Raw genomic sequence first — 23,590 nt, forward strand, 5'->3', positions numbered from 1 at the left:
CCCTGGAGAGGCGGCAAACGTGCTTGTGTTTGATCCCACCTGGCACACACTTGGCCCTGAAGAACAGCCTGAATAACAATTCAGTCTGATTTGAAATGCCAGATCACAAAGCGACTCCTCGCTGTAAAATATGGATGTGAACCTAAATTTTGCACCTGTGGGGAACCCTGTGAGCCAGATCTGAGTTCTGGGAGAAGTCCAGGGAGGAGCCTTTCCCAGGCCACCCAGAGATGAAAGGCAGGTTTTCAGGATGACTGTGGTTTGCTAGGTCTTCAACATTTCAAGTAACTCGTCGCTTGATGTCACTCATTTTGGAAAACATGCAAGTATGCCAGGGCGGACTGTGGGTTGTCTTTATTTGTAATGATTCTAACCAGCAATGCCCTCTGCTTTCAGAGGAGAAAAAAAAATCAAGAGACTTTAAGTTCATCCCCAAGAGAACTGATGGCAGTGTTAAAATAAAAAAAAAAAAATTAAAAAACCCAAAACCAACAAAGTTGAGAATTCAGATATTAAGAAATAGTTCAAGGGCACTGGAAATCCTACTTCCTTAAGGTAGGTAGGAAATTGGGGAGCAGTGAAATGCAAAGTTCCATGCTGAATGAGACAAAAACCCAGGGCAGCCTATGTAACATATGTGGTCTCTATCCCGAGCACCTGTTGCATGTGGACCCTGACCCGGGGCCTGTCACCATGGATCTTATTCTGTGGGCACATCAAGTTTGGACCCTATCCTGGGGGCCCATCACCAACGGATCCTATTCAGTGGACACATCAGTTAAGGACCCTATTCCAAGGGCTTGCTGCAAATGGACAGTTTCTCCAGAGGGACAGTCGGTCTAACACCTTTTATTTAAGCTGAGGAAAGGTAACGAATCCCCATGCTAGCCAGGTCTCAGGTGTCTTGTCTCCCTGTGCCGGCTTCCCTACCTTGCTCCCAAGTGCCATCCACCAGACATAGCCTCCCCAAAGGCAGGGGAGTCTATTTTTAGCCTGTGGAACTGGTTTCTTCCTGGAGCCTCTGTGGGTAGAGTCTGCTGAGAGCCCTGTGAGTCTGGGCCCAGAGCCTGGGGCCTTGGGCAGCAGGCACAGGTGTCCTTTGGATCTGCCTGGGCAGCTGGGATGCATCCTTCCTGGCTCTGCCAAGTCACAAGGTAACCATGGCCTGGCTGATGAAGTGCTGAGTAACTACTGAGCCAGTACTACACGCCAACCAAACTCTCCCTGGACTCAAGAACACAGGGTCACAGAGGCATGTGAGAGGTTTCTCTGTGTCTGAAGAAGGGGAATGATTTACAGGAAGGTCACCAGACTCCTTTCATAGCTGGGGTCTCTCTTGCTCCCACTCCCCCTGGGATACTCTGCTTTGTGCTGGGGCTGCAGGAACAGGCTGTCAGTCATCATGCTACCTGGCCGTGCATCCTGCTCCACCTATTACCAGCCGTGCAAGGTTGGAAAGGGGGTCTTCTCTCTGTCCAAGCTATCTCTTCTGTGATGCCGCCACCTCCTGCATCCTAACCTGTCTTCTTCAGGAGGAGAGGGAAAGTAGTAAGAAGACTGCAAGGTGCTGGGTCACAGGAAGAAAGCTGGCTGTTGTCTCCTTCCCTTGGGAGCCAGGCTGGAGCAGGAAGTCATGGCAACCCAGAGGTGCTGCAGGTCCCAGGTGGGATGCAGGAGGTGAGGGGTGGGAAGGCAGGGGAGCAGCTCGTGCATGAGGCAGGGTTGTGGGGGAATGGAGGTGACTCTGCTCTGCATCTACCCTCCCCATTAACAGGCCGACCTGGCCCCGATACCAACAACAGCTGTCCTGTGACCTTCCCACGAGTCAAAGTGTGCATCACGGAACTGCCTGCAGAAACATACAGAATGGCCAACAGTCGGGCAGGAGCTCACACCATATTATTCTTCTCTGGTGCATGCCTAAATGCCGGGTAACATCTCAGACACTCACTCAGAAACATGTCAAACCCTTTTCCATCCAGTTACAAAAATTTAAAGAGATTTTACATATAACAACCATCTGCAGGAACCAGTGTTCTTAAATTCCCAACTTTTAAAATCATCCAAATGGTAACCACCAGCTCTTGGACAACAGGAGCGCAAGTATAGGCTTTCCAGCTGCTCAACAATCTCATTTTTGGAGAATCACACAAATTAAAAGTGTGTTTCATGGCCTTATAACCTCAAACAAGGAAGACATGAAAGCCACAGAGCAGTTTTTAAAACTGGAGCCTCAGATCCATCCTTACAAGACTTGCACTCCCCTGGTGCTGACGGGTGGGAACTCCCTGCCAGGGGCCCATCTCCACTTTCACTTCTGGTGGAGATGCCGTCCACACTTCTGGGCTTCGCAGCACCTGAACACACAGCTCAACGCTACTGCCCATTGTGACGACGACAAGGTGACCGGTGGTATGGCTGAATTTCTAAAAATTAACAAGTCATCCCCCTGTTCAGCATTGACTAGAGTTGCTTACATACTTACAAAATACATAAATCAGCCCTCTTTTAGCAGGAAGGGGGGAATCCAAACCAATCACGACATTATCAACAGGTAAATCCCTTCCAGTTCATCTTGGGCCTGAAATCATTAGTCAAGAAACTAGATGACACTGTAACTAACTGAGATCAAATATGACCAAGGACAGTGTATCCTCACATGTTTACTTTACAAGGAGGACTTGAAAGTAAATTATGGCAAATCACCCCCCTTGGCTGATACAGAAACAGAGTCCAAGCACCGAGTAGAAGGACCCACGGCTGCTGAAGTCATTGCTATTCATAAAAACTACACCACAGACCACGGTTCAGGGGGTGTCACGGCTATGGCCAAGTCAGTGCCATGAATTGCATATGGAAGCACATCCATGTACAGGTGGCGGTGGAGGTCCTCCACCCTCAGTGCAGCACCCTGGGCCAGCACCATCGTCTTGAGCTGGGACACACGTAAGGTGAAGTTGAGGTAAAGTATCAAAGGCACAGAGTGATTTCCCTTCCCTGTCCCCACGATCAGGGCACATTCAACGTCAGCCCTGCTTTCTCATCATCTGAAATGACCCCCTATTGGTAGAGGAAGCCCTGGACAGAGCATGAGGCAACCAGGGGCCTGTGAGTGGCAGGCTCGTTGAGGTTGCCCCCCCCCGCCCCGGAGTGGGTGGGGAGGAAAAGGCTGCCAGGGGCATCTAGGGCTATGCAGAGAACCTGCATCAAGAAGGAACCGAGGGCTGAAAACTGAGGTGGATGCCATGCTGGAAACATAAGGATGACAACTTTGACAACCCTGGAAGGATGCCAACCGTTTCTATGTGCATTTTCCCCTTTGGCTTATCTGTACCCTCCAAACAGGTTGAGCGAGCAACGGTGGGGACGGTGGGGGCAGGGACAGGACGCAGGTGCCCCTAGCAGGACAGCACGGCAAGCCTGTAGCGGCCCAGGGTCTGGGCTGAGGCACACAGGTCGTGGTCTGTGTGTAAGGCCCACTCTAGACGTTTCTGAGGCAGCAGGTAACACCCCAATCATTTTAGCGGGAAACCCTGGCAGCCACAGTACATGTCAGGAGGATTATGTTCAATGACAAAACTGACTTGTGTCTGAGGGAGTTTCTGAGCCAGGCTGACTTCTTACCTTGTTGCTCTTCTCCGCACTTAACTCCCGCTTTCCTGCGTGGTTTCCCATCCTGGACCGCCGAGCTCGTCAGAAGCTGCAAGAAAAACAGAAGGCATTGGCCTTAAAGCTAGTACTCTCAGAATTTTCTACATTGTCATCCATCAGAGCAATAGTCCTGTGACAACAACTGGCTCATTTCTGAGAAGAGAAAACCAAAACCTTCCAAATCGAGAGACATCAGAAGCCTTCTTAGCGCAGGCCTGTTGGCTTCCAGTTGCAAGCAAACGCAAGCAGGCGGGACTGCTGCCGGTACCCACGCTCTGCTCGGTACCAAAGACCCTTTCTGCATGTGTCCTCATCCTGGACGATGGGCCCGAGTCCAGCACTCTCGCGGACAGTGTCCACCCCACGGCACGCACACAGGGGCCTCCCACCTCCCCAGCTGTGGTGAGGCGTGCTGAGAGGCACAACGGGTTGACACTCCTGGAAATGAAAGGCAGACTACTGGGCTTGCTGTTCATAGAATCTCGGGAGCACAGAAATGGCAAGGGCAGACTAGAGACTGCTTATCACACAAGTATCCCAGGAATCTGCAGAATTTGCAAGGAAGATAAAGTTGGATTAAAAAAGCATCTGATCTTCATCTGTTTTTTCTAACATAAACTTTAGCAGCAAATTCATGATTTCTCCTGCCAAAGGCACAATACAGGAGAATTTAGCCAAACTCATTCTACACCAATTGCTTATCCACTCTCATCCGTGGATGTGTGCGAACCACCAGGACCACTCGCTCCATCACCATTGACCATTGCCTGGCTTCAGGTGCCAGTCTTAAGGGACAGTTACAAAGCATCATTGTCCATGAGGAACTCTTTTTAAAGAACATGTGAAAGCCAACTCTGTGCTGAACATGAAACAGCTTTCCTTGAAAGATAAAAAATGAATTGTCTTCTAAAAATGGGGAGGATTTCTAAAACATTACATTTGCCTGGATAAAAGGCAAGCCTTGCCCCCCAAGAGGCACTCCTCAGGAAAAGGGGAAATACTTCAAATCTGAATTTTTCCAAAGTCTCCCATAGAACCAGGCACCTCTGAGTGTCCGTGAAGGATGCCTTTGCCTTTGATTTGTCAAGATTAACTGATCATATAATCCTGGTCATGAGGACTCCAACCAACGGTGGGATGGGTGAGAAAGAAGCAATGACAGTTTGGAGCATCGCCTCCCAGGGTGTATGTGTGTACGTGAGCAGTTACATAGTGGAGACCGTGAACAGCCAACCACATGTGGAGAGAACAGCCTTCCTTCCCCAAAATTTGTAAATGGACATCAGGGAAGGGGACTTCCCTTCCTTCTCACATGTCCAGTGAGAGCCTGGGAAGAGAAAGATAGTAGTAGTAATGAGTTCCGGTAAAATCAAAGACATAGCTCGAGGAGCGATGAAACATCACTAACAGAACAATCGGTGAATTCCTCATGTTTCATGCATGAGACCAAAAAACCCCAGTGTTTAAGAATGTACACTTGTAAAGATGCAAGTCTACCTTTGCAGATAATTTCAGCCTCCAATGTGATTCTATCATCTCTCTACCAATTTATTTAAAGTGGCCATCACAGAAACTCGCACGGGAAAAATGGAGGTTTGGGTGCACATGGTGCTCTACTTGATGGCACAGAAGGGGGAAGAGAGAACTTGTTTTTGTCCTCTTGGGGTCTATACAATTGTCACATGATAGTGTGTGGGTGTTCTCCCAGGAGACACAGGTCTGAATGCAGGTTAGAACACCTGCCCCTCTCTTTGACGCCATGTAAGGTTTTAACTAAATATCAAGAACTTGTAAGATGTATAGGATACACAGAATAACAATGCAGTAAACATCTGTGGATCTCCCCTGCCTCCATTTTAGCGATAACAACTGGTTATGCAAAACTAAACATGGGTAATAACAAATATTGTTAGAATGTCTATAGTACCCAGAGCAATCTACAGATTTAATGCAATCCCTCTCAAAACACAAATAGCCTTTTTCACAGAACTAGAACAAATGATCCTAAAATTTGTATGGACCCACAAAAGACTCTGGATGGCCAAAGCAACCTTGAAAAAGAAAAACAAAACCGGAGGCATCACAAGCCCAGATTTTGAGATAAACCACAAAGCCAAAATAATCAAAGCCATAGGTTACTGGCACAGAAATAGATACATAGATCAAGGGGAAATGGAACAGAAAGCCCAGAAATAAAACCAGGATTATATGATCAGTTAATCTTGACAAATCAAATCTTGACAAGAAGATGTAATGGGGAAAAGACAGGCTCTTCAACAAATGGTGTTGGGAAAACTGGCTGGCTCCATGCAAAAGAATGAAACTGGACCACTTTATTACACCATACACAAAAATAAAATGGATTAAAGACATAAATGTGAGACCTGAAACCATAAAAAAAACCTCGAAGAGAGCTACAGGCAGTAATACCTCTGACACTGGCTGTAGAAACATGTTTCTTGATATATCTCCTATGGCGAGGGAAAGAAAAGCTAAAATAAACAATTAGAACTACATCAAAACAAAAAGCTTCTGCACAGAGAAGGAAACAATCAACAAAACTAAAAGACAACCTAAGGACATTTGCAAATGGCATATCTGATAAAGGATTAGTATCCAAAATAAATAAAGAACTGATATAACTCAACACTGAAAAAAACCAAATAATCTAATTACAAAATGGGCAGATGAGTAGACATTTTTCCAAAGAAGACATTCAGATGGCCAACGGGTGCATGAAAAGATGCTCAAGATCACTCATCACCAGGGAAATACAAATTAAAGCCACAATGAGCTATCACTTCACACCTGTCAGAAGAGCTAAAATCAACAACCCAAGAAACAAGAGGTGTTGGTGTGGATATAGACAAAGGGGAACCCTCTTACGCTGTTGGTGGGAATGCAAACCGGTGCAGCCACTCTGGAAAAGTGTGGCGTTTCCTCAAAGAATTAAAAATAGGGATACCCTATGATACAGTAATCTCACTGCTAGGTATTTACCCAAAGATACAAGATACTAATTCAGTGTTTACAGCAGCATTATCTACAATAGCCAAATTATGGAAGCAGCCCAGGTGTCTATCGACAGGTGAGTGGATAAAGAAGATGGGGTATATATACAATGGACTATTACTCAGGCATCAAAAAGAATGAAATCAGATGCCTGGGTGGCTCAGTGGTTGAGCATCTCCCTTTGGCTCAGGGTGTGATCCTGGGGTCCTGGGATCGAGTCCCACATCAGGCTCCCTACAGGGAGCCTGCTTCTCCCTCTGCCTGTGTCTCTGCCTCTCTCTGTGTGTCTCTCATGAGTAATTAAATAAAATCTAAAAAATAAATAAATAAATAAATAAAAAAACAAGGAATGAAATCTTGCCATTTGCAACAACCTGGATAAAGCTAGAGACTTTAAGAAACAAAACAGGTGAACAAGGAGAAAAGAAGAGAGAGAGACAAACCAGGAAACACTTAATGCCAGAGAACACACGGATGGTCACCACAGGGGAGGTGGGCGAGCAGGGGGAGTGGGTTAAACGGGATGGGGAAAAAAATGAAACACAGGCAAAAAGAGTTAACTCCTTCTAAAGCCAACAACTTGGACTTTCGGGAGTTTCTTCTCTCTGAGCATAAAGACGAATGTTTGCACCTGAGTGGCACTCCAGCCCAGCGTTGACTGCTCCGCACCCCTACTTCCACCAGCGTCCAGCGCCCCCTCACCACATTCCCAGTTGGTATTAGGCAAATCCCAGAGCAATGTTCTCTCCTTCCAGAAAACAAATCTCTAAGGATTTAACCTAAATCACAATTGTGTGTGTGTGTGTGTGTGTGTGTGTGTGTGTGTGTGTGAGGGTGGGGGTGTGTGTCAATATTTGGGGGCTGCTTGTGGACAAAAGTAGAACTATTTTTGAGCAAAGGGCGTTTGAGGCTGGAATCCAATGACAGACACCTCCCCCCCCGCCCCCCACTACCCCCCGCGCCTTGGAGAAAGGTAATGCTTCTTCCAAGCTGCTCAGTCCTGATCAAAACTTCATCACACTTTAAAGCAAAACTTGAGGTCGTCCTTGGGAGGGTTGTTCCTGAAATATTTAATCACTACTTAGAAAACTCAAGACTACCGAGCCCAAGATAGCTCGAAGTAACAGAAGTCCATGAAATATTCTATGAATGCATACAGAAGCAGTTAGATCTGACTGGCCTCTCAGATTAGTAGAGATCTTATACGTGTCATTTCACACAGGCAGATTCTCACCTTAAACGCACAACGTACATACTGGCCAGGAGAGAAAGATGAGAAATACAAGGTGACGAGGGACATATACTCGTCGATCGGGGCCGTCATCATCCAAGCGGCGGGCACTGGCTCTGCTGGGTCTAACTGTGCATGTGGAGCCAGCAGGTGGGGCCGCAGGCTGAGAAGAACCAGCTGCAGACCAACAAGCAGGACGCTTGCAGGTCATCTTTATCCCATTTCATTTTTTCTTAAGTTTCCTTATTAATTTTTTAAGGAATCTACCAACCCAACATGGGGTTGGAAACTCTGAGACCCTGACCTCGAGAGTCACATGCTCTCCCGACCCGGCCAGCCAGGCGCCCCTATTCCATTCCATTTCTGAGATTAATTGAATTGAGACAGAGGATTTTGAGCCTGTGGAATGCTGTTTGGAAGCCAGCTGACTCTGAAGCGTCTTGAGTAATCCGAGAGGTTTCTTGTGAAATAATAAAAAGGGGAAATGAAGGAAGGGAAGGGAGGATGGTGGAGCTCAAAGCAGGATGACCTCTGGTTTGGCAGGAGCTGCCACACACTGTTCAGGGGGAACAGCCCGTTCCAGAGGGGATTCCTAAACAGGCCCTTGCGGTTACTGGAAATTTCCATCACATGTACATGAGCATCGCGCATATGTCAGCATCCGCACTGTTACGAGCCAGCGGGCTAAAATTTGGCATATACCATTCTAGGTAGCAATCCAGTGTTGCTGGCGCAGACTTTGTGTTTCCGAGTTCACCCATACTGAGCAAGACTCCCAGCTGGTCCCTTGGTGGAGATCCTGAGGGAGCCCGCACATGCCAACCCCCCCGCTGCGGGTGGCTGGGGGTACCGGTGCCCCGTGGGCTGGGGTGCTTGGCGGCACAGAGGTAAAAACAGAGTGCCACCAGGTACTTTAACCAACCACATCCTGCTGGAGTTCTAACTTTTTAAAGTGCAGACAAGGCAAGTCAGAGTTGGGTGCCAATCTAGGCTTGGGCTAGGGACGCAGGGCCACGGGTCCAGCTCTCTGAGCCTCAGATGCCTTTAAGGCAGAAGGAAGAAAAGCCCTCTGGCTGTCCTGCACTGAAGGAAGCACACAGTAGGGCTGGTGAGGGTGAGGGTGAGCTCTGGGCGCTGCTCATTTCCATCCTCTGGTCCCTCCCAGCAGGTGCATGTGATCCCAGGAAGAGAGGACAGGGGCAGGCACGCAGCTGTAGGAATAAATGCACAGACCTCTCCAGGGGCATCCACTCAAACCGACAAGGTCCAGGGCAGAGAAGGGGAGAGAACACCAGTGCCCCCGAGAAGCCCAGGAGTGACACCGTACAAGGAGCCGGAAACCAGAGCTCAGGCCCTGCAGGGACCAGCCCGACACAGGAAGTGAGGCAATTGTGCTGAACAGGGCGGGGAGAGAGCATGAGTCTCCCAGCCCGGGCCTCAGGAGACAGTGTTCCCCAACCTCAGAGGAGCCCTCAGATTCTAAGACACCATCCACTCTTGGTGAAGTGCCGCCGAGGGCATTTTTACAGGCAGTGGGGTAACGACTGTGAGACAGAGAAGGTCTTGTTACTGGTCTTTCTAGACATCGTCCAGGGCACAGGGACTCCCCTGAGCACCCGGAGGCCAGGGAGGCTGGGGCCGTGGTGTGGGGTCAGGTGGGGATGCTACAGCCTTCACGGTGTGGGGGAGCTCGGAACCGCCACCTGCTAAGTTATGTAATTACAGGAATAGCCTGTAAGCTCTATTCCCATTTCACAGCCAATAGAGTAACGTTTAGAAGCCTGAATCGAGGGATGTCTGGGTGGCTCAGGGGTTGAGCGTCTGCCTTCAACTCAGGTCATGATCTCACGGTCCTGGGATCAAGTCCTGCATCGAGCTCCCAAAGGGAGCCTGCTTCTCCCTCTGCCTGTGTCTCTGCCTCTCTCTCTGGGTCTCTCATGAATAAATAAATAAATACAATCAAAAAGAAGAAGAAGCCTCAATCTAGCTTTGAGTGTATCAGGCCTTTAGGAAAGTACTTTATAAATATGTCTTAGGTGGAAAAAAAAATTATAGTGGGTCTGAGATGTGATATGTTTCTAAATAATTAATTAGCACAATAAAAAGAAATAAGACCTTAACTGTAGCAAGTACCCTTAAAAAACACACGAACGGTAAGAACCTGCTTCTTACAGACACTTGCATGGGGATAACAAGCTCACTAATGAGAACAGCAGAGATGACCTTAGTTCTCTACCAAGTATCTTACAGGAGCAACCAGTGGAAAGTGCATCATTTTGATCTGGGTTTTAATTGCCTGCCTGCCAGCAGCTGTTCATCATAGACCATCCTTGGCAAATCAAACTTTTCTCAGCTCCTAGAATCCCTTCTGTAGAAACGGACATCGTACTACCACAGGGTCCAGGAAGGTGATGGACCTGATGGCCACAGGCCCTGACCACACATCACTGACACAGCTGCCCTGTCTTCCCTTCCCTAGAGAATGGCTTGTATGTTACACAAGGCACCAGACCCAGAATGAGACCAATAGGGAGTTCATTCTGACCCCAAAGAGCTAATCTTCCACATATCGTAACTGGAAACATTTGACTGCCTTCTAATAACATTTTTTAAAAGATTTTATTTATTTATTTATTCATGTGAGAGACAGAAAAAGAGAGAGAGAGAGAGAGACAGGCAGAGGGAGAAGCAGGCTCCCTGCAGGGAACTCCAACCCAGGACCCCAGGATCACGATCTGAGCCAAAGGCAGAGACCCAACTTCCAAGCCACCCAGGTGCTCATAACATTTTAAATAAATAATTGCTCCGTACTCAGTAGGGAGCCAGAGGACGATCTGTCCCTGTCATTGGTCCCTGGTGCCATGATCCACACATGTTAATTCAGAGCAATGTTTTCCCCCGTTTTGTGTGCACTTGCCACAGTGTGGGCGTGGCCAGTAGGGACCCCAGCGGGAGGCCACTGGCTGGGGGTTGGGAAGGACGGGGTGGGGTTTGCAACACTGTGGGTAGAGCACCAAGCCCACGGAGAACTTGCTAAAATCCACCTGCTGGAATCTGTGAGTCATTTCCAGCAGAGAGGGGTGTTGATACATACTTACAGGAGCAGGATTTAAAAATCCCACTAGAGGGGTAACTTTGGTTTTCTCGATTTTTAATATCAATTAAATGTCCTTTGCCATTAACCATAAATGAAATATTTGCCTTTCACTAGACTTTACAGGTCAACAGCCTTGATTGTTATCACTACTGCAGTTCCCACATCACCTGGGTCCTCACAGCCCCAGCACCTGGTCACTGGGGTCCCCAGTGGCACCCAGGAGATGCTGTGCAGACACATGCTGGGGGGGGGGCAGATATTGGGATCCTGGGAATGGAGTGCATTGGTCACTTATACTGGCTGAGGAGCCACCAGGCAGTCGGGAGCATTTCGTCGTATTTCGGAGGTGGTTCAACAATACGTTCTAGAGGAATTATATGTTCTAGAGGAACATAAGGGAAAGATGGTGGATTCGTGCATTTGCAAAGAAGAGGTTTATCTGATCTCTGAATTGTGGCAATGTTGGATATTGAGGGAAAAGCTCTAGAATTCAGATTGACAGAGTGTAGTCAGGATATCTCAGGAATGAGGTAACCTGATAAAGGTAATAAAACAGGAAGTATGGGACACCTGGGTGGCTCAGTGGTGGAGCATCTGGCTCAGGGCATGATCCCGGGGTCCTGGGGTCGAGTCCCACATCGGGCTCCTCACAGGGAGCCTGCCTCTCCCTCTGCCTGTGTCTCTGCCTCTTTCTGTGTGTTTCTCATGAATAAATAAATAAAATCTTTAAGAAAAAAAAAAACTAGGAAGTGGGGAAATTTCCAAAAGGGCATCCTTATTCCCTTTTTGGGAAATGCTAACCCTAGACAGAAGGAACTCACCGGGGAGCTGCTGGCTGATCCTTCCATGGGAGCTCTTCCCCCACAAGGGAAGACTGCTAACCTAGGAGACCCCAACTTCCTGGACACCGTGCCCCCCGACACTCCTCCTCAGACCCCTGTGCGGTGCTCCCAACACTTCCCAGGCACACACCAGCCACCTGTCCGTCAACACTGAGCATGGAGAGAGAATCGCCAGCCGCCCCACGCAACTCCGTGAAGCCACACAGCCTGACGGAGTTTCACCCAGAGCCAAGAGTGTCTACTGTGATTTTTCCAAAGAAAGGTCTAAAGGCTTCAGAGTCAGGAAATATTTTAAAGGTTTTGAGGCAAAAGAAGAGGTGGGAGGAAGGGCAGCTGTCTCCAGTTCAGAAGCTTGTTTAGGAAGAAAGTACCACTGAGCCCCAGGCAGGCCGTGACCTGTTCTGACCTTGAGCACCTTCCCTAAACTCAGCCTGGGCTCCCCGTTGTGGAGGGGGCCAACGCACCTGCCTGCCCCCATCAGGTGTCGGGAGATGCACCCGAAAGGAACGGTAGGGACTCGCGGACAAACGTGTGTGCTGGACACCTGCCGAGCGTGCGCTCACAGGGCCAGCCGTGAGCCGGAGCGCCATCGGAGCAGGCTGCAAGCCGGCGCGCAGCCCCGCCAGGCAGCGACCTCACCCTCACCGCCACACGCACTTTGCTGGGGGCAAAGAGGCCGATGAGCCGCAGCTTGTAATGTGTACGTGAGGTTCGCTTTCAGAATTTTCTGCTCACACGTTCACGATTCTGTGACGGGGAGAGAGGTTTTTAGATTTTGTTGCTCCTACGGGGGAAGAGGAAACATTCCCCGTGTGCAAACAGGTCCTAGGAAGTTGGCCTGGCTCCCAGCACCGGGCACGCCGGGCCGACGTCACGTGGAGACCGGCCTCCCTGACACGTGGGGAGAAAACCCGCTCGGGACGCAGGGGGCACACAGGGCGCGGCCGAGGCTCTGCAGTGGCAGGCCGGGCACAGGCGCCAGACCGGGGGCGCCGCGCTGGGACCAGGCGGCCGGGGCTTCGGGCTTCGGCGTGGAAGCCTGGAGCCTGGGCAGGCCCTCTCTTGCCGGCGCTCTCCCGCCTTGCCCAGAGGCTTCTGGCTCAGTTCCTCCTTATCTGTAAACCCAGGATGGTAAATGCGACTTCCTGGAGCTGCTGTTAATCTTTGACAAGCACCTAAAGATAGAGACCATGGGTCAGAGGACAGCAAATGCCAGTAGGGGCGCGGCCCTCTGCGACCAGCCCCCGGGCCCCGTCTCCCACGGCATCTCCCCACTGAGCCCCGGCAGGGACTGTCACAGGGCTGCCCAGGCGAGCCACATGGCCTGGGACACCTGAGCCATGACCATAGGGCCATGTGCATCACGTGACCCAGGGCAGCGTCCGTGGCCATGAGGACGCACACAAACACTCTGGGGGCCGCTCGGGGCCAGAGCTGGTGATCAAAGGACAGAACAATGTTCCTTCGACTCCGGCATATCTCAGCCCACCTCCGAATGGCTCATAAATTCCCTGACAGCGGGCGTGACAAGTCCTGATAGTTACGCACAGGGAAGAAGAAATGCGTCAGCTCAGGCCTGTGGCCAAAAGACTACGGTCTGAGTCCTAACTGCGTCTCTTTCTGAAGATGCATAAAACATTTAAGTCCTAGAATTATCGATCTAAAATCTCCAGATTCCAATCACCAACCCTACGTGGTCCTGTGGGAGACAGCAGATCTCACTGGCACCTTGTCTTCACGCAGGCACGTAGCCCTGAACCGCCCAGATTCCGATCCGGGACAAGAATGCTCTGCATGGTCATCAGCCCCGCCGGAGACATGGCTCAGGCCCCAGCGGGTCCCACTGCTCACCCGGGCATGCCACCTTTTACAGGGTGGGTCTGTAATTCTTGAGATATGATGGAAAGATAAAGGGTGTGGGTGAGCGAGAGTTAGATTTACACAACAGAGAGGGAGACGCGTCCAGGAGAGCAGGACACGGTGGCAGGGGCCAGGGGTCTGGACTCAGGAAGTGGATAGCTGCCGACACCACATGGTTCCTTACACACTAGGAATACTTCAGGGCACAGCTTCTTCATCCGCTGCCCCTACACTGAGGCACGGGGCTATGCTGTGCTCCTCACCTTACAGATGGGGAAGCTCTGAGGTACAGAGAGGTTGGGGACCCCAAGTCACACAGCAGGCCCTGGCAGGGCAGACTGGCTTTGATCTGACCCCAGGCACGCACGCGGCAACCTCACGGAAAGCCATCCTCACAGTTCCGGCTCTCACTTGGCCGTGACCCGGACAAGGCACTTAATTTCTTCTAAGAAAGGGTTTCTTGATGCATCGAGTCTTTGATTTACTAAGGAAATGAGCTCCATCCAAAGGTCAGAGGGGGCACCTCGTCCTCCACTTCACACCTCGTAGCCTTTGCTCTCCTGGTAAAAATACATTCGTGGCGACTTCACCAGCCTCCACTCCTCACACCCTTCTGGGTGAAAAGCATGGCAGAGCAATGAAGCTTTACAGGGATACATCATGCAACGAAGTCTCTTTTAAAACTGACTGAGGGGACTCCCAGGTGGCTCAGCGGTTGAGTGACTGCCTTCGCCTCAGGTCGCGATCCCATGTCAGGCTCCTGCATGGAGCCTGCTTCTCCCTCTGCCTGTGTCTCTGCCTCTCTCTCTCTCTCTATCTCTCTCTCTGTGTTTCTCATGAATAAATAAATAAAATCTTTAAAAAAAAAAAAAGCCTGTGACTGAAAAAAAGGCATTTAAATGAATAATTACCAAGCTCCGAGAGTACAAGGGAAGCTTGCATTTTGAACTTAAGCTTTCCAAGCGGGTTCTGCGTGACCTTTGGGTTCTACACGGTATATTAAAGACCAATATTTAGTACTTCTAGGTTGAGGCCTTATGATTTTCTCGCTCCACCAAAATAAGACTGTCAGGGACGGCGCTCTAAGGACACCCAGGGCTTCCCTGAAGCCCAGCTATAATATTACAATAAAGCGCCTGCACCCTTTATACTCCTTACTAATCACAGCATTTCCCGCTCGACCTCCTTCACAGAGCCTGGTGAGGCGTGGTAACTCCTAGAGGCAGAGCAGAAGCAACTGTAAAGAGGAAAAGGGTGCGATGGACTGGGTGACGGCGGGGGGGCGGGGGCGTGGAGGAACGTGGACAGCAAACCTGGGTTCCAGGCCCATCTGCTGTCAGCAGCGAGCAGGCTTGCACAGGTCCCCTGGCCCCTCGGCGCCCCACCTGCTGCCCATCCGGGGAAGCACGAAGGTGGCTTGGGCCCGGCAGCCAGTGGCAGCACTCTGGGTCTGCCAGCGGTGGGCATGGGCTCCTGCACCCGCTTCGCATGCCCAGTGTCTTTGCATTTCAAGCGTTCCCTGACAGGGTTTAGACAAAGACGGCCACTCTGTGTCACACGGCCACAGCCGGTCTCTTGAAGCCAGAGGCCACATCCAGGATGAGACGCTACGAAAATGCACTATGAGAGTATCTGTTTGGTGCCCAGTGCTGGAAGGAGCAGGGCAAAAAGAGCTGGACTCCCTCAGGCCTGTGGGCACGGACACACACACACCAGTGCGCACATGCCCATGCTCGGCCGGGCACACGTGCACACTCCTCTCTGCCTCTTCTGAGGTCTGGGACGCTAGGGGGACATCCACCTGTGTTCTCCAGACTGCCACTCTGTACGGGGGGCTCCTTATACCTAATCTAACGTACTTTTGCCTCAAACCCTTTATAGAGTGAGACAGGGCACACCCAGGCAGCACATGTGTGTTTGCAGACCCATCCTCGATTTATAGCATCGCACCCAACCAGAGCAACGTGTGAACCGTGAGGAAGCCCGAGGGGTGGGCATGGCCAGGAGGACTAGCAGAGCTGGGGGAGAAGCTGAGATCCATGGAGCAGGTACACCAAAAGGGGGGTATGGGATCCAGGGGCACCGAAGGCCCAGCAAGGGGCACAGACCCTGAGAATGGAAGCCCTTCCCCAGACAGAACCCAGGACCCCACAGACAGGAAGTGTGGGAAGCACAGGTGGCAGGGGTGCAGAGCACACAGGTGGGAGCCAGAGTCACGGTTCCCTGTTCTCAGCTCCAGAACAAAACCTGGCTGCACAGGGATCAGGAGGCGCAGATGTAGCAAAAGGCGCAGCCACCCACATATAGGCGTGGAGCCTGAGGCCGGGCCCAGGAGATCCCCAAGCAGCAGCCTTCCCCCCACACGTGGTGGGAAGGGGCCCACAGTCAAGGGCAAACCACACAGACTCCTGAGAGGCCGGGAGGGGATCCAGCGCGGGGTCGGGGACTCTGCCCTTCAGAAGGGCCTGGGCTTCACCTGCTTTGAGGGACGAACAGACACATCCTGCTCCCCCTCTGAACACTGTCACGTCCCCTTCCCTCCACGAGGCATGACCAAACCTCTGTGATTGGGCAGGAAACCCCCACGTCGGCTCTGTGCAGAGGCTCCAGAGCAAGTGACCCGTTTAACCTAAGGAGAGGATGGGGAGATGCTGGGATTTGGAGCCCAGGGCAACTGCCTCCCGGCTCCCACCTGGTGACAGGCATCACGGTCAGGAAGAGTTGCTCCACTGCAGGAGGTCAGGGATGAGCCTGGCTGGGCATTGAGGCCAGGGTATGTTTTTTTCAGATTCCTCTCTCAGCCCATGTCCTGAAAGCAAATGAAGTTAAGTCTCAGAGATTTAGGATCTGAGTGGATGGTGTCCCCGTGGCCCTCATGAGACCACCACCCAGGACCTTCTCCATCTTCATGAGCAAATTTGTTGTTGTTGTCATTGTTGTTGTTTAGAATGTTTTGCAATTTTGTCCAGGTTTTAATCTACCTTCACATTAAAACATCCTTTCCGTGCAGGACACTTTCTTTTGGTGTTGCTAATCCTCTGTAAATATATATTTATATTTACATTTAGTGTTAGGGCTGTTACCTCAGGTGGCTTTTTTCCCCTCATGTGGCTTTAACCGTGACATTTCACTGCACTTTTAGGAAGTTTGTCTGCTGGGTCTGCACACTTCCACCTCCCTTCATAGAACAATTTCCAACCACCAGTTTGACATGAGTAAGGTCAGCTTTCAAGAGCTGCCTTAAATCCCTCTCTCTTTAAAAATAAGTGTTGACACATGGAAATAATGACAGAATGAAAGAACCATCATCTCCCCGTTGGGACGATACCACCTTTCACGGAGCCATATAACATGACACAGCGAAGCTATAGACGCATTCCGCATGCCTCTGACATTTGATTTATCCTCTTTATATTCCTGGGAAGACAACTGCAGCTGCTGCTCACACTTCATAAATCCTGGGTCTCAGCTTTTCAGACACCAAAAGAACCAGAGTAAAAGCCACCAAAGCTCTCCTACTGCCACACACACACACACACACATGCGCGCGCACACACACACACACAGAAGCAGAAACCTAGTTCCTAAAATATAAGTAGCATATTTATTTTATTAAATTCCTGCTTTAATTTATCTGGTCTTATAAGGCACCACATAAGCCAAAGCAATCACGTCCCCCTGAGCGGCGGGGGCGGGGGGGGGGGATACCTGAGCGGTGACGAACAGACCCAGGTGCATGTCTCGTGTGAGTCCAGACCCTGCTATGCATCCGCGGTATGATGATGCTCAGAATGAGCAGAACCCATCCACCCGTGGGTGCAACAGATACGAGCCCCCCCATGCGATGCCAATGACACCAGGCAAAGTGCCCATATGTTGTGTCCCTGGATGCATACGCATGATGCAGCATTTAAGCACCTTACATGCAAAATGCTAGTGGACCACAGGGTTGCTAAACACTGAGCAGGAAAGGTGGATATCCTGGGGCCAGCCAGGGATCAAGCAGGCCTGTCAGGAAGCAGGGGACTTGCAGGGCAGGCAGCCAGGCCGGGGGAGCAGCATAGGGCTGCTGGGGAGGCTGGGGGCCTGAAAAGGGGGTACTGGATGGAGGGAGGATCCACCTCACCACTGCACAGTACTGACCCATCAGAGAGGCGACCTCCCTCTCCTTTCCTCTATGGGGTGGTCCCCCCCAATCAGGAGCCCCGTGGTGGGGGTGTCTGCACACAGTGCGGGGGCTTGAGCAGACGGTTTGCAGTGGGAAACCCATCTGTGTGCTTCTGAGTCCCCTGATAACACAGAAAAGCCCCTCAGGGCAGGACCTACACCCATTTTATCCTGCTGGACTTAGAAACCCAGAGCAGAGCAGTCCGCACATCACAGTCAATGCATTTTAAAAATGAATCATGCATTTTGCCATATCTGGGATGCCTGCAACACAGCTCTGTACTCTTTGCTTTTGCAGCAAGTTTCGCCAAACTGTGAGGTTTCAACTACATGGGAGAGTCTGGATAGAGAATAGGAGCATCCATAAACATTCCTCACCAGAGGTGCTAGCACTCACCGGGCAGGACAGGGATACTGGTTTCTGAATGTGGACAGGGTAGCAAATATAACGATACAAATAAAAGTATAAAAGTAGAGAACCATATCTTCCATGAGTCACTCCTTCTAACATGAAGCCATTTTTTATCAGTGATACGTACAGGTTTTGTTGACCTGATTAAAATGCATGTTTGTGAGCATGTGCATGTCCATTCGGATAACCCTGTGTAGAGGTGACCTACGCTCCTACACCTGGTACCCATCACCTCTTTCACACAGAGCTGGAGTCCTCGGAGTTTACTTGGGAGCTCATTAAATACATATTCCTGCCCCCAGGTGCCAGGGCTGTGGGTGGTGTCCCAGAATTGGGGGCCAAGAACTCTGCATTTAGTAAGAATTCTGGAGGAAACGATGCAGGTGGTAGGCAGAGCACCCAGGGGCACCAGACACCAGCCCTCCCGTCCCGCAGCCTCGAGAGAGCCTGCGGAGCCGGGCCAGATGGCCATGGCAAACACTTGGGTGGGCCATGGGCTAGCCTGCCACCAAGCTAGCACTGCCCCCCACCAGCCAGCTAAGCAGATGCGGGAAGCTCTGTTCCGTGTGTGCTTTGCCTCTAGGTTTCCAGATCAGACTGGATAAGGAAGAGTAACCGTGAGTCTTTCTGTCTGTTTATGTCTGCTGTCTGCTGGTGGTTGATGTGGAGGTGGCCTCTGTGTCTGCACGATCTTTGCTGGTGGAGCTGTGCTTGCACTTGGCTTTTTGCTCCCGCTGGCAAGGTGGCTTTGACAGACGCTCCTCACTAGAAGGGAGGGCAGGGCGTGGCCAGGGCAGGCGCCCTGCAGCGGGGGTTGGGTGGTGCAGGTCACCCCATGAGGCAGGGCTGCTCTCAGGCGGTGGACAAGGCCATCGGGAGCTCTCCCCCTACTTAAAAGTGGGGCCACCATGCTCCCCGCCCTCTGACAAAAACCAAACCCCCACTCAATATAACTGCAGTAAAGAGGAGTCATTCTCTGAAACGTGAATTTCAGAAAACTGCCCTGCAAGGAGGGGTGTCCCTCCAATAGGGCCCATGTCTCAGCAAGCCCCACTCACAGGAAGTCACTGCGCTGTTGGCTTCCAGCCAGGAGCCAGGGAGCCACAGGGTGGTGGAGATGGAGCTGTGGGGTGATGGAGACAAGGAGCCATAGAGTGATGGAGACAGGGAGCCATAGGGTGATGGAGACAGGGCTGCTGCGGGATGGTGGAGACTGGGAGCTGGGTCCACAAGCAGGCAGCGTGGCTCTTGGCTGGGGCTCTGTCTCCAGGGGCCCACACTACAGGGCGGCTGTAGCTCCATGAGCAAGCGTGGGCCCCAGCAGTGGAGTGCTCAGAGTGCACATAGTCACCAAAATGTCAGGATGGTTGGCACTGAATATTGACCACCAATCACAACCAAACCCAGTGTGCAAGTCCAACCAAGTCATGTCTGCTCACCAACGAAACATCAACACTACTTGGTTCGCTAGCCAGCTTTCAAACTGGGGAGATTTAAAGCAAATCCAAGCCATCATTACACATAAGCAAAATCCGTGTGCTGCTAAGAACCACTGCATTTAATAAAATATTCTCAACAGCTCTTGTAACTGTGTGTGTTTTTGAATTAGCAATACCTACTAAAGAGAGACACTTTACCCTCAGAAAAACAGCCAAGGGGCTCTGAGTAGCAACTCACTTCCTGTAAGAAGGCTGAGGTTTCAGGCCTCCGAGAAACCCCCTCACACGCGAAAGCGTCACCCTCCTTGTCACTATCTATGAGCCACTGACCCCTTTCCAAAGCCAGTGTTGGTTTTGATGTGGTGTGCTGTGTGGCCATCAAGAGAGATGTTCCTGAGTTCCTGCAGGGGAAAAATCTATTTCCTATGTAATACTTTCCCTCCCAGAGGAACTGTTTTGCAAAGGCCCCAATTTTGGACTCGTGTGGCCTGCTGGGACCAGGTGCCTGATGGCACCCTCGGGGGTGGCCAGGAGGGGCAGAGGGCAGTCACATCCCCTGATCCGGGGGCCTCTGACTTGTGAAGGCCAGTCCTGTGGAGCTGTAAGGACCAGAGATTCGGGACACGGGTTCAGAGACCCGTGACATGTCACGGACCGAGACATGTCACTCGACAGGCCTGCTACCCCTAGAAAACTCAAGTTTCTTATGTGTATAAACAGGGGTCAGGACACTGCTGGTGTGTAAACTGGGGCCAGGACACCGCTGGTGTGTAAACAGGGGTCAGGACACCACTGGTGAGTAAATGGGGACCAGGACACTGCTGGTGTGTAAAGGGGGGCCAGGACACTGCTGCAGTCAGCAAGGGATGGAGAAGGAACACACTGGGCCTCCAGAGGGAGGGCCTGGGAGCCCGACACGCTGCCTTCCTCCAGAGCCCCATGGGTACCATTAGCCCCTTCGTGTCCTTTTAGAAAACAATCCGTCTGGGGGAGCAACAGGTTAGCCAGGCCTCTTAACGGACTCTGTGTGTGTCCTGGAAATATACTATTGTGGAAGACAGTGGCACATAAAAATAAACTCCTGGGTTGAGAAGTTCAGAGGATTAAACTTTATTTGAGTAGCATTTGGGGGACATGTGGGTGGCTGTCAGTTAAGTGTCCCACCCTTGATCTCAGCTCGGGTCTTGATCTCAGGGTCGTGAGCTCAAGCCCTGCACTGGACTCCATGCTGGGCGGGGAGTCCACTTAATAAAGCAATAAAAAAAAATAACACAAATAACATTTGGGGAACAGAGTGGTAGCTCTTACTGTGCAGACTGCTGCTTTACTCTCCTGAGGACAGAGGTGTCCAGGAGCAGTGCCCCCAATAGCATATACACTGATTCCAGGTGTAAGTAGGTGGGGTGTGTGTGTCAGGGTGTGTGTGTACAAATGTGGGCTGTAGTATGTGTCTGTGTGTATGTGTGTGTGTGTCCAGGTGTGTGTGTGTGTCAGGGGGTATGTGTCAGTGTGTGTGTGTGTGTGTCAGGGTCTGTGTGCAGAAGTGTGGGGCTATAGTATGTGTCTGGGTGTGTGTGTCCGTGTGTGTGTGCCCGTGTGTGTGCCAGGGTGTGTGTGTAGAAGTGTGGGCTGTAGTATGTATCTGGGTGTGTGTGTGTGTGTGTCCAAGTGTGTGTGTGTGTATGTGTATGTGTCAGGGTGTGTGTGTCACAGGGTCTGTGTGTAGAAGTGTAGGGCTGCAGTATGTGTCTGGGTGTGTGTGTCAGAGTGTGTGTGTGCCACAGTGTGTGTGTCAGGATGTGTGTGTCGGGGGTATGTGTCAGGGTATGAGTGTGTGTCAGGGTATGTGTGTAGAAGTGTGGGCTGTAATATGTCTGGCGTGTGTGTGTGTGTCAGGAGGTATGTGTCAGGGTGTGTGTGTTGGGTGTGTGTATAGAAGTGTGGGGCTGTAGTATGTGTCCGGGTATGTGTGTGTGTGTGTGTGTGTGTGTTTGTGTGTGCTGGGTGTGTGTGTCAGGGTGCATGTGTGCCAGGGGTGTGTGTGTGTGTCAGGGTGCATGTGTCAGGAGTATGTGTGCCAGGGTATGTGTGTGCTGGGAGTGTGTCAGGGTGTGTGTGTATCAGGTGTGTGTGTGTGTCAGTGTATGTGTGTGCTGGGAGTAAGTGTGTGTTGGGGGTGCATGTGTGTCAGGGTGCGCGTGTGCCAGGGGCTGTGTGTCAGGGGTGTGTGTGTGTGTCAGGGTGTGTGTGTCAGGGGGACCGTGGCCCAAGTTATCAGACACTGAGGACTGTCTCCTCTCCTGTGCTCTCCGCCCATGTTTCCACGCTTGTTCCCCTTGGTTACTCACCTTGCTGTGTGTGTCCAGCATGAGTCTCTACTAGAACATTAAGCGTGCAATTTGCTCAATCAGTTACAAATAAACCTTATCTTCCTTCCTTTATTTTGGAAAATGTTAACACTTTCAATCTCAAAGAAAGGGAATTGATTTAAAAGGAAATCAAAATCCCACCGAGAGCTCGCAGACGTGAACAACCTGTTCTAACCCCTGCGCCAGAAGACGCCGGGCCTGGAGGGGCCACCACGGCTTCAACAACGAAGAACAAAGTAAGAGGACTCACTCTACCCGATGTTAAGGTTTCCTACTCCGCTGCGGTCACCAGCATGCTGCTGGTAAGGGACAGACATAAGGATGGCTGGAATGGAACCCAGAACCCAGAACCACAACCCACACAAACACATGATTTCTGACAATGGAGCAAAGCAACCTGAGTGAGGGGTGATCTGCTCTGCAATAGCCCCACATCAACAGGACACTCCTAGGCAAAAACAAATCAAAGCAAAACAAAACGCCCTCAACCTATGCCTCATGTTTCCTACAGAAATTAACCCAAAATGGACAAGAGATTTATGTGCAAGAAGCAAAACCAGAAATACGCAGGGTGGAAAAAAAAAAAACGGGAAAATCCGCAGGGCCTCAAGAGAGGCAGAGTTCTTACCCTCCCCTCCCCCACCATCCCAATCCATGAAAGGAAAGATTGATAAACCAATCTCATCAAAATGAAAAATTTCCTCTCTATCAAAACCCTGTGGAGAAGATGAAAGACAGCTACCAGCATCTAAGCATCAACCCCCGGGGCCAGTGTCTAGAACATAGAAAGAACTATCGAGACCAAACATCCAATTAGAATGCGGGCAGAGACACCAACAGGCTGTTCACCGAAAGGATGTACAGATGGCGGATTCACGCGTGAAGATCTTCAACGTCATTCCCCGTGAGGGAAATGCAAATTAAAATCACGATGTCACCATACATATCATGACAGAGCAGCTAAAATAAAAGGTGGCAACGCTGCCAACTGCTGTCAAGGTTGCGCACATCCTGGGTCACTCCCACCCTTGCTGGCGGGATGCAAAATGGTGCAGCCCTTCCAGAAGACAGTGTGGCAGGGATTCTTTGTTTTTTTAATAAAATTAAACGTGCTCACCATATAACTTAGCAACTGAACTCCCGGGCATTTGTTCCCAAAGAAATGAAAGCCATGCTCATGCCTGGGTAACCTGTACCTTGATGCTCAGGGCGATTTTATTCATAATAACCAAAAACTGGGAACCACCCAAGTGCCCTTCAAAGAGTGAATGGTTAAAACTAAAAGAAAACAAAAACAAACAAAAAAACCCACCCCAGAATGGTGCATCCATACCATGAAACACAACTGAGGAATAAAGAAGAGTGAGTGGCACACGTACTCAACTTGCAAGATCTCAAGAGAACTGTGCTGAGTGAAAAGAGCTGATTGAAAAAGGTTGCATATTGTATGACTCCGTTTATACAGCATTCTTGAAATGACGAAATAATAGAAATTGGGGACCAAGCTGAG

The 23,590-nt window shown here is 50.6% G+C and overlaps 1 protein-coding gene across 4 annotated transcripts in view; it reads right to left on the bottom strand.

Moving 5' to 3' along the window:
- Nucleotides 1-23,590, bottom strand: part of LOC121481839 (myelin basic protein) — a 114,224-nt gene that overhangs the window by 88,596 nt on the left and 2,038 nt on the right. For all 4 annotated transcript variants that reach the window (XM_041739390.1, XM_041739391.1, XM_041739389.1 and 1 more), the window contains exon 2: nucleotides 3,625-3,700. In XM_041739390.1, the coding sequence (XP_041595324.1) occupies nucleotides 3,625-3,675 (51 nt within the window). In that variant the 5' untranslated portion in view covers nucleotides 3,676-3,700. The remainder of the gene's footprint in view (nucleotides 1-3,624; nucleotides 3,701-23,590) is intronic.

This window comes from Vulpes lagopus, chromosome 24 (genome assembly GCF_018345385.1).
Source record: "Vulpes lagopus strain Blue_001 chromosome 24, ASM1834538v1, whole genome shotgun sequence".
Classification (NCBI taxonomy): domain Eukaryota; kingdom Metazoa; phylum Chordata; class Mammalia; order Carnivora; family Canidae; genus Vulpes; species Vulpes lagopus.